Genomic DNA, 15,832 nt, shown 5'->3' with positions numbered 1-15,832 from the left:
AAAACAACGATGAGAATTTTGAAATCGAGACTCTGCCAATGTAGGTCAGCGAGCACGGGGGTAATGGGCGAAGGGGACTTGGTGCGAGTCAGGACACGGGCAGCCGAGTTTTGGATGACCTCAAATTTACGTAGGGTAGAATGTGGGAGGCCAGCCAGGAGTGCGTTGGAATAGTCAAGTCTAGAGGTAACAAAGGCATGGATGAGGGTTTCAGCAGCGGATGAGCTGAGGCGAGGGTGGAGACGGACGATGATACGGAGGTGGAAATAGGCGGTCTTAGTTATGCTGTGGATATGTGGTCGGACGCTCATTTCAGGGTCAAATATGACACCAAGGTTGCGAATGCATCCACTATCTCTGCAGCCACCTCTTTTAGAATCCTAGGACGTAGGCCATCAGGTCCAGGGGAGTTGTCGGCTTTTAGCGAGTGTGAATGAGATAGGAACATAAGAATTAGGAGCAGGAGTCAGCCATTTGGCCCCTCGAGCCTGCTCCGCCATTCAATAAGATCATGGCTGATCATTGACCTCAACACGACTTTCCCGCCCGATCTCTATATCCTTTGATTCCCCTAGAGTCCAAAAATCTAGCAATCTCAGCCTTGAATATACTCAATTTATCCACAGCCCTCTGGGGTAGAGAATTCCAAAGATTCACAACCCTCTGAGTGAAGAAACTTCTCCTCATCTCAGTATTAAATGGCCAACCCCTTTATCCTGAGACTATGCCCCCTAGTTCTAGACACTCCAGCCAGGGGGAAACAGCCTCTCAGCATCTACCCTGTCAATCCCTCTCAGAATCTTGTATGTTTCAATGAGATCACCTCTCATTCTTCTAAACTCCAGAGAGTATCGGCCCATTCTACACAATCTCTCCTCATAGGACAACCCTCTCATCCCAGGAATCAATCTAGTGAACCTTTGTTGCACCGCCTCCAAGGCAAGTCTATCCTTCCTTAGATAAGGAGACCTAAACTGTGCCCAGTACTCCAGGTGTGGTCTCACCAAGGCCCTGTACAATTGTAGCAAGACTTCCTTACTCTTATACTCCAACCCCCTCGCAATAAAGGCCAACATGCCATTTGCCTTCCTTATTGATTGCTGTACCTGCATGCTAGCTTTCTGTGTTTCTTGCACGAGGACACCCAAATCTCTCTGAACACCAACATTTGAAAGTTTCTCACCATTTAAAAAATATTCTGTTTTTCTATTCTTCTTACCAAAGTGAATAACCTCACATTTCCCTACATTATACTCCACCTGCCACCTTACTGCCCACTCACTCAGTCTGTCTATATCGCTTTGCAGACTCTGTGTCCTCCTCACAGCTTACTGTCCCACCTAGCTTTGTATCATCAGCTAACTTGGATACATTGCACGCGTCCCTTCATTGATATAGATTGTAAATAGCTCAGGCCCAAGCACTGATCCTTGCGGCACCCCACTAGTTACAGCCCGCCAACCTGAAAATGATTCGTTTATCCCTACTCTCTGTTTTCTGTCCGTTAACCAATCCTCTATCCAAGCTAATATATTACCCCCAACCCCATGAGTCCTTATCTTGCGTAGCAACCTTTTATGTGGCACCTTATCGAATGCCTTTTGGAAATCCAAATATACTACATCTACTGGTTCCCCTTTATCTACCCTGCTAGTTACAACCTCAAAAATTCTAATAAATTGTTAAACATGATTTCCCTTTCATAAAACCATGTTGACTCTGCCTAACCATGTTATGATTTTCTAAGTTCCCTGTTACCACTTCCTTAATAATGGATTCCAGCATTTTCCCGACGACTGATGTCAGGCTAACTGGTCTGTAGTTCCCTGTTTTCTCTCCTTTTCCTGTTCCTGAATCTAGGAAATTTTGGAAGTTCACAACCAAGGCATCCACTATCTCTGCAGCCACCTCTTTTAGAACCCGAGGATGTAGGCCGTCGGGTCCAGGGGATTGGTTGGCTTTTAGTCCCATTAGTTTCTCAACTACTTTTTCTCTACTGATATTAATTACTTTAAGTTCCTCACTCTTATTATCCCCTTGGTTCCCCTCTATTCTTGGTATGCTTTTTGTGTCTTCTATGGTGAAGACAGATATAAAATATTTGTTTAAAAACTCTGCCATTTCCTTATTCCCCATTATAATTTCACCTGTCTCAGCCTCTAAGGGACCAACTACTCTCTTCCTTTTTACATACTTGTAGAAGCTCTTACAATCTACTATTTCTTGCTAGTTTACTCTCATTCTATTTTCTCCCTTTTTATCATTTTTTGGTTATCCTTTTCTAAAGCTCTCCCAATCCTCAGGCTTACTGAGATAGCGAGTGTGAAAGAGAGTGAGTGTGAATGAGATAGCAAGTGTGAATGAGAGCGAGTGTGAACGAGAGCGAGTGTGAGCAAGAGCGAGTGTGAGCAAGAGCGAGTGTGAACGAGAGCGAGTGTGAATGAGATAGCGGAGTGTGAATGAGTTAGCGAGTGTGAATGAGATAGCGAGTGTGAATGAGATAACGGAGTGTGAATGAGTTTATGTGGGATCTGTAATCCCCTTACAATCCCACAATGTGGACCTTTACTTCCCTGATTCCAACAGTATAATGATTTGTGTTCCTAGCTCTTCCCCGGGTCAGACAAAGATGGAGCTTGTTTTATAATCCTTGCAGGAGTATGTGTTTTTGAACAATGTTCAGAGGAAGGACCCCTGTGGAAAGGTGGTGGAGTTAAGTTTCCTGTGCACACATCGACCTGTTATTACACGTTGGGGCTGGGGGTTCGCTGCTCTGTGCTCAGTAACCAGGAGGGGTGTATCACCACCTCCCCCTCCCGCCACAGTCCCACAGCTTCACACAGACACGCGTACAAGCTCTTTCAACTATTTCCAACTTTCGCAGCACCAATTTGTTGCTGTCACCGAGACCCTGTGAGTGGGTCGGTCAGTGAGAATGTCAAGCTTCATCCAGACAGATTCTCCAGAGAGCAGTGTATAAATAGAGGCGAGGGGAATAGGCAATCTCATTAACTATTAGCTTTTCTGCAAAAATCACGAGGAGCTGAAACTCTATAATCCTGTACTCAGACCGAGGGCAGCCTTAGAGTGCTGAGAGAGAGATAGTGACAGAGAGAGATAGAGAGAGAGCTAGCGACTGAGAGAGACAGAGAGATAGTGACAGAGAGAGAAATAGTGACAGAGAAAGAGAGCAAGATAGCGACAAAGAAAGACAGATAATGACAGAAAAAGATAGAGAGTGACAGAGAAAGAGAGACAATTAATGAGAGGTAGAAAGTTTTAAGATTATTGATTCTGCTTTAGCCACTAACCATCTCGCAGCTGCCATGACCTGGGAGCTGCTGGCCCGGAGGATTTGGATCTCGCTGGGACCTGTTCTCTTCACTCTGCTTCTCCCGCTGCCAGTTGAAGATGTGGCCGTGTCTCGGATCAAATACTCTCACGCCGGGATCTGTCCCAACGAGATGAGTCCCAGTCTGTGGGTCGACGCACAGAGCACCTGCTCCCGGGAGTGTGAGACCGACCAGGTAACGCTCGGCTCCAAATTACCGTTCTTTATTCCCAAACTGGGAAGGATTATATTTAAAATGTATGAGATAAACAGAGCTGGTAGTTAGTGATGGGTTGGCACCCGGGGCACAGCGTTAAGACACAGAGCGCTATTCGTTGTCAGTTTTTTAAGGGAGCAAACCTATTCTAAACAATCACTTTTGAGTTCAGGACAAATTCCCAGCCAGCAGATTCCGCTTGGAGTTTGTGAATAAAGTGAGCGGGGACTATCTTAAAGTTTGGGAATATTTCTTTCAGGGTCATCGCCTCATTCACAAAGCTCAGTCCCTTCCCAAGTTTCCATCACTTTCCTCTTCTGCATTTCAGGAGCAAATTCCCTGGATTGTAATTGTTTTGGGATGAACAGCATTCCAGGATAATGAGAAACTTTTTTTCCCCTCAGTGCGTTTTACCCTATTTAAAATTCGGGAACTTTTGTTTTTAAACTTTACGATCTCTCTCTCGCCCTTTTATCCAGATTTTCCTGCCACTGATTGATTTCTACTTTAGGTTTCAGAGTTAATGGGAGTTCCTGAAACCTCCCCCATGATATGAGACTGAGCGAGCAGCACCTTAGGAGCACGACATGTTCACAAACTGGTTTTATGTTCATCTTCAATCCTCCTTGTTTTCTCTGAGTGATATTTGCACTGGTTCAAGAGCAGGAGCAGCCTGTCACTGGCCCAGGTTGACATTTTGCTAATTTAGCAGCGGGCTTGCAGGAGACAGAGCAAGTAGATCGTTACCACTGCCAAGAAGCAAAACACAAGGAGCAAGCCTTTCGCTCAGTGGCTACATTCCCCCCACCTCTGAGTCAGAAAGCCCTGGGTTCAAACGTCGCTCCGGACTGGTACTGGTAGGGGCAGTAGCAGCACAGATACAAAACTGGCAAAGGGATAGAAAACAGAGCATTGTGGTGAATGGCTGTTTTTCGGACTGGAGGGAGATATACAATGGAGCTCCCCAGAGATCGGGACTAGGACCACTGCTGTTTTTGGTATACATTAATGAATTGGACTTGGGTGTACAGAGCACAATTTCGAAATTTGCAGATGACATGAAACTTGAAACTGTACTAAACAGTGAGGAGGATAGCGATAGACTTCAAGAGGACATAGACAGGTTGGTGGAATGGGTGAACACATGGCAGATGAAATTGAACGCGGAAAAGTGTGAGGTGATACATTTTGGTAGGAAGAATGAGGAGAGACAAGCCAAGCTAAACGGTATAATTTTAAAAGGGGGTGCAAAAAGAGAGAGACCTGGGGGTGTATTTACACAAATCTTTGAAGGTGGCAGGGCAAGTTAACAAAGCAGTTAATAAAGTATATTGGCATCCTGGGCTTTAGAAATTGAAGCATCGAGTACAAAGATCAGGAATAAAAAGAGACAATGCTGGAAACACTCAGCAGGTCAGGCAGCATCTGTGGAGAGAGAAACAGAGTTAACGTTTCAGGTCGATGACCCTTCGTCAGAACTGGAAAAAGTTAAGGTTTTAAGCGAGTACAGAGGCAGGAGAAGGGGGGAGTGGAGGAAAGAACAAATGGAAGGTCTGTGATAGGGTGGAAGGCAGAAGAGATTAAATGACAAAAGGGACGATGGTGCAAGGCAGGGGATGGTAATGGGACAAGAAAAGAAACAAAAGATGGGTCTAGAGGAGGTGTAAATGGTGACAGCAGAATCATCAACAGCTGCCATCCAAAAAATGGGGTCAGTGGTTATGATCTGAAATTGTTGAATTCAATGTTGAGTCCGGTAGGCTGTAAAGTGCTGAATGGAAAGATGAGGTGCTGTACCTCGAGCTTACGCTGAGCTTCATTGGAACAGTGCAGGAGGCCGAGGACGGAGAGGTCAGAGTGGGAGTCGGGGGGAGAATTAAAATGACAAGTGACCAGAAGCTCAGGGTTACACTTGTGTTCTGAACAGAGGTGTTCCGCAAAGCAATCACTCAATCTGTGTTTGGTCTCCCCAATGTAGAGGAGGCCGCATCGTGAACAGTGAATACAGTATACTACATGGAAAGAAGTACAAGTAAATCGCTGTTTCACCTGGAAAGAATGTTTGGGGCTCAGGACAGTGGGAAGGGAGGAGGTAAAAGAGCAGGTGTTGCATCTCCTGTGCTTGCACGGGAAGGTGTCGTGGGAAGGGAGGGGGTGTTGGGGGGGATCAGGGTGTCACAGAGGGAACGGTCCCTTCGGAATGCTGAAAGGGAGGGGAGGGGAAGATGTGTTTAGTGGTGGGATCACTCCGCCATTTCCACCACCTCCAGCGTGATTGGACTCGGATGTGATGCTCTCTCTGGTGAATAGTCACAGTCTGTCGGGCAAGTCTGTGCCCCAGAGAGAATCAGCACATTCAGGGGGAGGGAATTGGGGTACAAATGTACAGGTGTGTAGTAAATCTTGTTGCTAGGGTGCAGAGAGTTTATGGGTGACATGCATGCGTGCTGTGATAATTGGATTTGCATCATGTATGTGGGAGAGATTTTTTTTTTTTGGGGGGGTATGTGATTTCCTTTGCTCAGGTGTCAGCCGTGGCTCAGTGGGCAGCACTCTCGCCTCTGAGTCAGAAGGTTGTAGGTTCAAGTCCCACTCCAGAAACTTGAGTACAAAAATCCAGCCTGACACTCCCAGGGCAGTACTGAGGGAGTGCTGCACTGTCGAAGGTGCCGTCTTTCAGATGAGACATTAAACCGAGGCCCCGTCTGCTCTCGGGTGGACGTAAAAGATCCCACGGCACTATTTCAAAGAAGGGCAGGGGAGTTCTCCCCGGTGTCCTGGCCAATATTTATCCCTCAACCAACATCACTAAAACAGATTATCTGGTCATCTATCTCATTGCTGTTTGTGGGAGCTTGCTGTGCGCATATTTGGCTGCCGCGTTTCCTACATTACAACAGTGACTACACTTCAAAAAGTACTTCATTGGCTGTAAAGTGCTTTGAAACATCCTGAGGTGGTGACAGGAGCTGTAGGAATGCAAGTCTTTCTGCTCACTGTTTGCTGCGAGCTGATTCTGTTCTGCGGATGAGCTGAGAGATTTGGAGGTCAGAGTGTAGCTGGCGCCAGTAACCTGCGCCCTGTGTTATTCTGACCCCCTGGTTAGTTGGCACAGACGTTGCAGGGCGTTTGTTGTCGTACAGCAGCGGTGGGTTTCAGGTCAGTCAGGTGCCATTGATGACTGTTCCTGTGTATTCCGCAGGACGTGGGGAATGGGTTCGAGTCTGACTGCTTTTGCCGGGAGGGAACGCCTCCCGGGAATGTGCATGTTGGATGATCCCACAGTTGGACTCAGCCTGAGAGATCGCCACAGAATAGCACTGGGAAATAACACCCTCAATGGGTGATTTTCACCATCAGCAGCAGTGCAGGACCGGTGTACTGGATTGCCTGCCTGTTCCTGTTGAAAGAAAGAACTTGCATTTATATAGCGGCAGTAGGTTCGGGTGGTGTGGTGAACAGATTGATCTCCCAGTCGGTGTCATTCCATTTGTACAAGTTTTTTTTTAAACACTTTTCACATTTCACACAACTCAATGAAAGTTCTGTGAAGAGTGGGATGTTAGAAGTCTAACTGTGAGGGAGGGGCTGCCCCACTCCTCCAACGTCTGATTAACACTGGTGCCCCCAATAGTACCATCACCGGGGATTGAGGGGCTGCAGGGCACAGTCACCAGTCGCAACATCTCCTTATGTGGCTTGGTGTCAAATCTTGTCTGATTTACGCTCCTGTGAAGCACCTTGGGACGCTTTCCCTACGTTAAAGGCGCTGTGTAAATGCGAGTTGTTGTTGAAAGCCTGGTGTTTTATTGGAAACCTTTGTTCTTTCCTTTCCCTCAGGACTGTGAAACGTTTGAGAAATGCTGCCCCAACGTGTGTGGGTTGAAGAGCTGTGTTGCTGCCAGGTACATGGCCATTAAAGGGAGGAGAGGGCCCGTCGGAATGCCCAGAGGAGCCACTTGCGACCGGTTTATGTGCACCCAGCAGGGCTCCGAATGTGATATATGGGATGGGCAGCCCGTGTGTAAATGCAAGGACAGGTGTGAGAAGGAGCCACACTTCACCTGTGCCTCCGATGGGCTGACGTACTACAACAAGTGCTACATGGACGCTGAGGCATGCACCAAGGGCATCACGCTGAGCATGGTTACCTGCACCTATCACCTCACCTGGCCAAACACAAGCCCCCTGCCACTGGAGACCACTGTCCACCCCACCACCGCCGACTTACTGACTACCTCTCAGGACGTGGTGTCACCAGCCCTGCTCTCCAACCCTGTCCACCAGTCTATGTACGTCGGAGGCACGGTCAGCTTCCTCTGCGACGTGAGTGGGAGACCACGGCCAGAGATCACTTGGGAGAAGGAGCTGGACGGGAGGGAGAACATCATCATGAGGCCCAACCACGTCAATGGGAACGTAGTCGTCACCAACATCGGTCAGCTGGTTATTTACAATGCTCAGCTCCAAGATGCTGGGATCTACACCTGCACTGCCAGGAATGTCGGGGGCTTCCTGAGGGCAAACTTCCCCTTGTCCGTGATCAAGCGGGAAGCCCTGGTGAGGCAGAGCTCTGCCAACGCAACTCAGATCCCAGCCACGGAGTGCTTGAAACAGCCCGACCGAGAGAACTGCGGAGAGCCTCAGATCAGGTGGTACTACGACCCCAAGAAAAACAACTGCTTCACGTTCAACTATGGAAGGTGTGATGGCAACATGAACCACTTTGAGACCTACGAGGCGTGCATGTCCACCTGCATGAACGAACCCGTCAACATCTGCAATCTGCCAGCCTTGCAGGGCCCCTGCAAGGTCTGGGATCCGCGGTGGGCCTACAACAGCCTGATGAAGCAGTGTCAGTCCTTCATCTACGGAGGATGTGGCGGGAATGAAAACAACTTTGAAAGCAGGGAGACCTGCGAGGAGATCTGCCCTTACCCCAGGAGCCAGCAATGCAAAGTCTGCAAACCGCGCTTCAAGATAGTCACCAGCTATTGCAAGAGTGACTATGTCATAGTTGGCAGCATGACTGAACTGACCGAAGAGACCGACTCTGGGCGTGCACTGTTCACCGTGGACAGGGTCCTGAAAGATGAAAAGATGGGGCTTCAGTTCTTTGGCAGTGAGGTCCTGGAGATCACGCTCCTAAATATGGACTGGAATTGCCCGTGCCCCAACATGACCACAGAAGATGGTCCTCTCATTGTCATGGGCAATGTCCACAATGGAATGGCCGTTCTCCAACCCCACAGTTTCGTCAGGACCTTGAACGAGAAGCGAATCAAGAAACTGTTTGAGGTCAAAGATAAGAAAACCTGCGACCTCCTGAGAGAGTTGACAGGACTTCAATCGGCTGGTACTGGTCCCGGTCAACAGGCTGCTACCGGTCAATAGGCCGCTACCGGTCAATACGCTGCTACTGGTCAATAGGCTGGTACCGGTCAATAGGCTGGTACCCGTCAATAGGCTGGTACCCGTCAATAGGCTGGTACCCGTCAATAGGCTGGTACCCGTCAATAGGCTGGTACCGGTCAATAGGCTGGTACCGGTCAATAGGCTGCTACCAGTCAATACGCTGCTACCGGTCAATAGGCTGGTGCTGGTCAGTATATCTGCAGAGGTCCTTCAGTAGGCTGGTACAGAGGTCCTTACAGAAAAAAGATACACTTATGCAAATCTTTTTGAAAGAAATCTCACTTTTGACCAACTAATTAAATAAGCACTTAACTTCTTAGATTTGTAACTGCTTACAACAGGTGTAAGAACATCTTTGGTGATTGACAAGATCATTTCTTACTGATGGGCTTTGGCAGTGACACAATGATGCTCAGTGCAGTTAGGACAGTAGGGATCCATCACGCTGCTTGTTTAAATCTACATGGATTCTGCTGAATTTCCCCAATATTCTGGATGTAATAAAGGGAGATATTTGTGTATGTATTGCTGTCTCCTGGTCACCTCTTTGTGGCTCTCCTTCATAGTGGGGCCTCTGGTCAGGGTCAGCCTGGTAGTTGCCATATTGTGTCGACCATCAAGTTCCTCCTTGTGACGTCATGAATGCTGATCCAGCCCATAATCACAATGGGTTAAAACCTCATGATGTCACCGGGCTAGCACTGCGTGATGTCACCAGGCTATGTGTAATGTCACCGGGCTAGCATTGCATGATGTCACCGGGCTACGTGTGATGTCACCGGGCGAATACTGTGTGATGTCACTGGGCTATATGTGATGTCACCGGGCAAGCAATGTGTGATGTCACTGGGCTATATGTGATGTCACCGGGCAAGCAATGTGTGATATCACTGGGCGAGCACTGTGTGATGTCACTGGGCTATATGTGATGTCACCGGGCAAGCACTGTGTGATGTCACTGGGCAAGCACTGTGTGATGTCACTGGGCTATATGTGATGTCACCGGGCAATATGTGATGTCACCGGGCAAGCACTGTGTGATGTCACTGGGCTATATGTGATGTCACCGGGCAATCAATGTGTGATGTCACTGGGCTATATGTGATGTCACCGGGCAAGCACTGTGTGATGTCACTGGGCGAGCACTGAGTTGCTTTTCTCTCTACTCTCCTGAAGACACTGGCTCTCACTTGAGTACAATTCCGTGAGGGTCGAGTGCCCTGCAGTAGCTCATTCAAGGTCAACCGTTCCCTAACCGGATATCCACATTCCCGCTCTTCCCAGCAGGGATCGGTAAGGAGTGCGAACAAGGACAGAACTGGCCAATTATAGTGCCCTTAATGCCACTCCGCACGCTCAGTACCACACCGGGCATTGAACAACCCAGCTTTCAGGGAAGGAATGTGATTCAAGCGACTGTGCCCAGGCTTCTAACCACTAGATTCAAAGCAGAAACACGATCAGGAGTGACCGAGAGACAGCAACCAGTGTCAGACACACTCCTCCATTCGATGTAGGATCCTGGGTTAATTCAGCAGCAGCTTTGCAAGTCAGATCTACTCACTCTTCCTGCGATCATTGGTTGGAGGGATGCTTAAGACACATGGGGGACGAAATTCCCATCGTTAGCGCCTCTGCTAACGGGGCGCAAATGGCTTTTCGCCCCCAATAACCGCACCTCCTGCAAAATTCTGCAGGAGGTGAGCGGCTGTGCTACTGGGTATCGCCCCGATCTTCTGCGCCCAGAGATCAGGACGTCACCTCCAGGCGCAGTGCCCTGGTAGCGCCTCGGAAGAAAAGTTCCCCCTCCCGCCCAACAGCAGCGCCAGGCGATGTTACCGATTGCTGCAGGAGTCGCCAATAGTGAGGCCGGCCGCTCGTGGGGCACCATTTAAAGGCGCGGTGGCCGGCAGACATGAAAAAAATTGTTGATTTAAAAAAAATAATAATTTCTGAGCACTGGGCGCGGGCTGAGTGCTGCGATTGGTCAGCGAGGCACTCTCGCACACCAGTGCTCCAGCAGATGCCCAAAAAAATGCAGAGCTCGCAGCGTGGAGCCCTTCCCTTTCATTGAGGGAAGAGCCCCTGCAACACGGTAACGCCACACGTGGCCACACGTGGTGCTGCTGCGCACATCGCCCCAAATTGGGACATTCCCCGGATCGGGACATTCCCCGGATCGAGACATTCCCCGGATCGAGACATTCCCCGGATCGGGACATTCCTTGGATTGGGACATTTCCGGATCGGGACATTCCCCGGATCGGGACATTCCCTGGATAGGGACATTCCCTGGATCGGGACATTCCCCAGATCGGGACATTCCCGGTTCGGGACATTCCCCAGATCGGGACATTCCCCAGATCGGGACATTCCCGGTTCGGGACATTCCCCAGATCGGGACATTCCTTGGATCGGGACATTCCTTGGATCGGGACTTTCCCGGATCGGGACATTCCCCGGATTGGGACATTCCTTGGATTGGGACATTCCCGGATTGGGACATTCCCAGATCAGGACATTCCCAGATCAGGACATTCCCCGGATCGGGACATTCCCCACCTCCTCTGCTCCGAGAGTCAAGCGGAGTGCTTGACTTAGCGCTCCACTTCCCTCCTGGAGTAAAAAATGGGAATTTCTCAAATGTTTGAAAAGGTTAGTGCCTGGCGCTAACTTTTCAAACATTTTTGACTTAGCGCCCCAAATAGCCCTCGAGGGGAATTTCTCCCCCATGGGCTCTTAAACCGAATACACAACCGAAGCACAAATACCACACGCTGCATTATATAGAATCGAGACATAGAAACATAGAAGATAGGAGCAGGAGTAGGCCATTCGGCCCCTCGAGCCTGCTCCGCCATTCAATGCGATCATGGTTGATCAACCAAATTCAGTACCCGGTCCCTGCTGGACCAATTAAACTAGTACAGCAGCTATAGCCAACACTAATCGGGTGTTAAACTAACATGAGAGAATTATGACGGGACAGTGTGGAGGGAGCTTTACTCTGTATCTAACCCGTGCTGTTCCTGTCCTGGGAGTGTTTGATGGGACAGTGTAGAGGGAGCTTTACTCTGTATCTAACCCGTGCTGTACCTGCCCTGGGAGTGTTTGATGGGACAGTGTAGAGGGAGCTTTACTCTGTATCTAACCCGTGCTGCACCTGCCCTGGGAGTGTTTGATGGGACAGTGTAGAGGGAGCTTTACTCTGTATCTAACCCGTGCTGTACCTGCCCTGGGAGTGTTTGACGGGACAGTGTAGAGGGAGCTTTACTCTGTATCTAACCCGTGCTGTACCTGCCCTGGGAGTGTTTGATGGGACAGTGTAGAGGGAGCTTTACTCTGTATCTAACCCGTGCTGTACCTGCCCTGGGAGTGTTTGACGGGACAGTGTAGAGGGAGCTTTACTCTGTATCTAACCCGTGCTGTACCTGCCCTGGGAGTGTTTGATGGGACAGTGTAGAGGGAGCTTTACTCTGTATCTAACCCGTGCTGTACCTGCCCTGGGAGTGTTTGCTGGGACAGTGTAGAGGGAGCTTTACTCTGTATCTAACCCGTGCTGTACTGTCCTGGGAGTGTTTGATGGGACAGTGTAGAGGGAGCTTTACTCTGTATCTAACCCGTGCTGTACCAGCCCTGGGAGTGTTTGATGGGACAGTGTAGAGGGAGCTTTACTCTGTATCTAACCCGTGCTGCACCTGCCCTGGGAGTGTTTGATGGGACACTGGGGAGTTGAAGAACAGAGACAATTTCTTAACAAAATAATGTTTGACGTTTTAAGCAGTTGACAGTGTGAGCTCACTATATCTCTGTGTAGTTAATAAAGATTCAATCAGTGTGATTGAGCTGCCAATATTTAGATGTGCTAACTGAATCAGAATTTTGTAAATAGTTGATTCCAATAACAAGAAACGGTTTTTAGAATGTTTTTGATCTTACTGTGAATGAATTTCCAATGACTGTGTAAATACTATTTATTTGTACCTGGATCTAGTGCCCATCTGTCTGATTGTTTAACGGTGAATATTCAATCTTAATAAAATATCAAAGAGTTTGTCTCTGTTCTGCTGCTCTCTTCTGCCCTGCTCCACTCTGGTAGTTTCTCCAGTGTTCCCCTCCTCTCACTGCTGCACACTCCCACCACGTGACTTACCCATACAGCTATTCATCATCTGTGAGCTGAAACAGTGAGTTCCATCAGGCTGTTCAACCTGGGAGGGCTTCACACCCACACCAGACGTCCAGAGAGAATCATTTTCCAGAGGGAATCTCTGATCAGTGACCAGGAGCTGGAGCCTGAGGAATGCTCCCCTTCCGACTCCAGGAGCGAGAAGCATGTTGTATAAACGCTATGAAACTGAGGTCAGCGAATTCAGCACAGATTGAGTCTCGATCCTGGAACCTCCAGCTTTCAATGGGATAATAGTGGGTGTAATATTACACTGGGTGTAGTGTTTCACTGGGTGTAATATTACACTGGGTGTGGTGTTTCACTGGGTGTAATATTACACTGGGTGTGGTGTTTCACTGGGTGTGGTGTTTCACTGGGTGTGGTGTTTCACTGGGTGTAATATTACACTGGGTGTAGTGTTTCACTGGATGTAGTGTTTCACTGGGTGTGGTGTTCCACTGGATGTAGTGTTTCACTGGGTGTAGTGTTTCACTGGATGTGGTGTTTCACTGGGTGCAGTGTTTCACTGGGTGTAGTGTTTCACTGGGTGTAGTGTTCCACTGGATGTAGTGTTTCACTGGGTGTAGTGTTTCACTGGGTTTGGTGTTTCACTGGGTGTAATATTTCACTGTGCAGTGCACCCTCAGTACTGCCCCTCCGACAGTGCAGCGCTGGCTCAGTACTGCCCCTCCGACAGTGCGGCGCTCCCTGAGAACTGCCCCTCCGACAATGCAGACATCCCACAGTACTGCCCCTCTGAAAGTGCAGCACTTCCTCAGTACTGCCCCTCCGACAGTGCAGGACTCCCTCAGTACTGCCGCCCTGACAGTGCAGCGCTCCCTCAGTACAGCCCCTCCGACAGTGCAGCGTTCACTCAGTTCTGCCCCTCCGACAGTGCAGTGCTCCCTCAGTACTGCCCCTCTGACAGCTCAGCACTCTCTCAGTACTGCCCCTCTGACAGTGCAGGGCTCCCTCAGTACAGCCCCTCCGACAGTGCAGCGCTCGCTCAGTACTGCCCCTCTGACAGTGCAGAGCTCCCTCAATACTATCCCTCTGACAGTGCAGCGCTCCCTCAGTACTGCCCATCCAACAGTGCAGAGCTCCCTCAGTACTGCTCCTCCGACAGTGCAGCGCTCACTCAGTACTGCCCCTCCGACAGTGCAGCGCTCCCACAGTACTGACCCTCCGACAGTGCAGCGCTTCCTAAGTACTGCCCCTCTGACAGCTCAGTACTCTCTCAGTACTGCCCCTCTGACAGTGCAGCGCTCCCTCATTACTGCCCCTCTGACAGTGCAGCACTCCCTCAGTACTGCCCCTCCGACAGTGCAGCGCTCCCTCAGTACTGACCCTCCGACAGTGCAGCACTCGCTCAGTACTGCCACACCGACAGTGCAGCGCTCCCTCAGTTCTGCCCCTCCAACAGTGCAGCACACGCTCAGTACTGCCCCTCCGACAATGCAGCGCTCCCTCAGTTCTGCCCCTCTGACAGTGCAGGGCTCCCTCAGTACAACCCCTACGACAGTGCAGCGCTCCCTCAGTACTGCACCTCTGACAGTGCAGCACTCCCTCAGTACTGCCCCTCTGACAGTGCAGCGCTCCCTCACTTCTGCCCCTCCGACATTGCAACGCTCCCTCAGTACTGCCACTCCAACAGTGCAGCGCTCCCTCAGTACTGCCCCTCCAACAGTGCACGCTCCCTCAATACTGCACCTCCGACAGTGCAGCGCTCCCTCAGTACTGCCCCTCCGACAGTGCAGCTCTCCCTCAGTACTGCCCCTCCGACAGTGCAGCGTTCCCTCAGTACTGCCCCTCTGACAGTGCAGCGTTCCCTCAGTAACGCCACTCCGACAGTGCAGCGCTCCCTCAGTACTGCCCCTCCGACAATGCAGACCTCCCACAGTACTGCCCCTCTGACAGTGCAGCGCTCCCTCAGTACTGACCCTCCGGCAGTGCAGCGCTTCCTAAGTACTGCCCCTCTGACAGCTCAGCACTCTCTCAGTACTGCCCCTCTGACAGTGCAGGGCTCCCTCAGTACAACCCCTACGACAGTGCAGCGCTCCCTCAGTACTGCCCCTCCGACAGTGCAGCCCTCCCTCAGTACAGCCCCTCTGACAGTGCAGCGCTCACTCAGTTCTGCCCATCCAACAGTGCAGAGCTCCCTCAGTACTGCCCCTCCGACAGTGCCGCGCTCACTCAGTACTGCCCCTCCGACAGTGCAGCGCTCCCTCAGTACAGCCCGTACGACAGTGCAGCGCACGCTCAGTACTGCCCCTCTGACAGTGCAGCATTCCCTCAGTACTGCCCCTCTGACAGTGCAGCGCTCCCTCAGTACTGACCCTCCGACAGTGCAGCACTCGCTCAGTACTGCCGCACCGACAGTGCAGCGCTCCCTCAGTTCTGCCCCTCCGACAATGCAGCGCTCCCTCAGTACAGCCCCTCCGACAGTGCAACGCTCCCTCAGTACTGCCGCACCGACATTGCAGCGCTCCCTCAGTACTGCCCCTCCGACAATGCAGCGCTCCCTCAGTTCTGCCCCTCCGACAGTGCAGCGCTCCCTCAGTACTGCCCCTCTGACAGTGCAGCGCTCCCTCAGTTCTGCCCCTCCGACAGTGCGGCGCTCCCTCAATACTGCCTCTCTGACATTGCAACGCTCCCTCAGTACTGCTGCACCGACATTGCAGCACTCCCTCAGTACTGC

General features: G+C 50.5%; 1 protein-coding gene across 1 annotated transcript; it reads left to right on the top strand.

Annotated features, from left to right (window-relative positions):
• The first annotated feature begins 3,037 nt into the window (after nucleotides 1–3,037).
• On the top strand, nucleotides 3,038–13,011 carry LOC147102993 (WAP, Kazal, immunoglobulin, Kunitz and NTR domain-containing protein 2-like). The gene is made up of 2 exons (XM_085964011.1): nucleotides 3,038–3,527; nucleotides 7,389–13,011. Exons 1-2 carry the CDS (start codon nucleotides 3,327–3,329, stop codon nucleotides 8,940–8,942), a joined length of 1,755 nt encoding a protein of 584 aa, XP_085820137.1. The 5' UTR covers nucleotides 3,038–3,326; the 3' UTR covers nucleotides 8,943–13,011.
• Nucleotides 13,012–15,832: the final 2,821 nt, after the last annotated feature.

Source organism: Somniosus microcephalus, chromosome 21 (genome assembly GCF_052327205.1).
Source record: "Somniosus microcephalus isolate GS21.2 chromosome 21, FLI_Smic_1.0, whole genome shotgun sequence".
In the NCBI taxonomy this organism is placed as follows: Eukaryota; Metazoa; Chordata; class Chondrichthyes; order Squaliformes; family Somniosidae; genus Somniosus; species Somniosus microcephalus.
The sequence above is the reverse complement of the archived record's forward strand: the minus strand, read 5'-3'. Positions and strand labels throughout refer to the sequence as shown.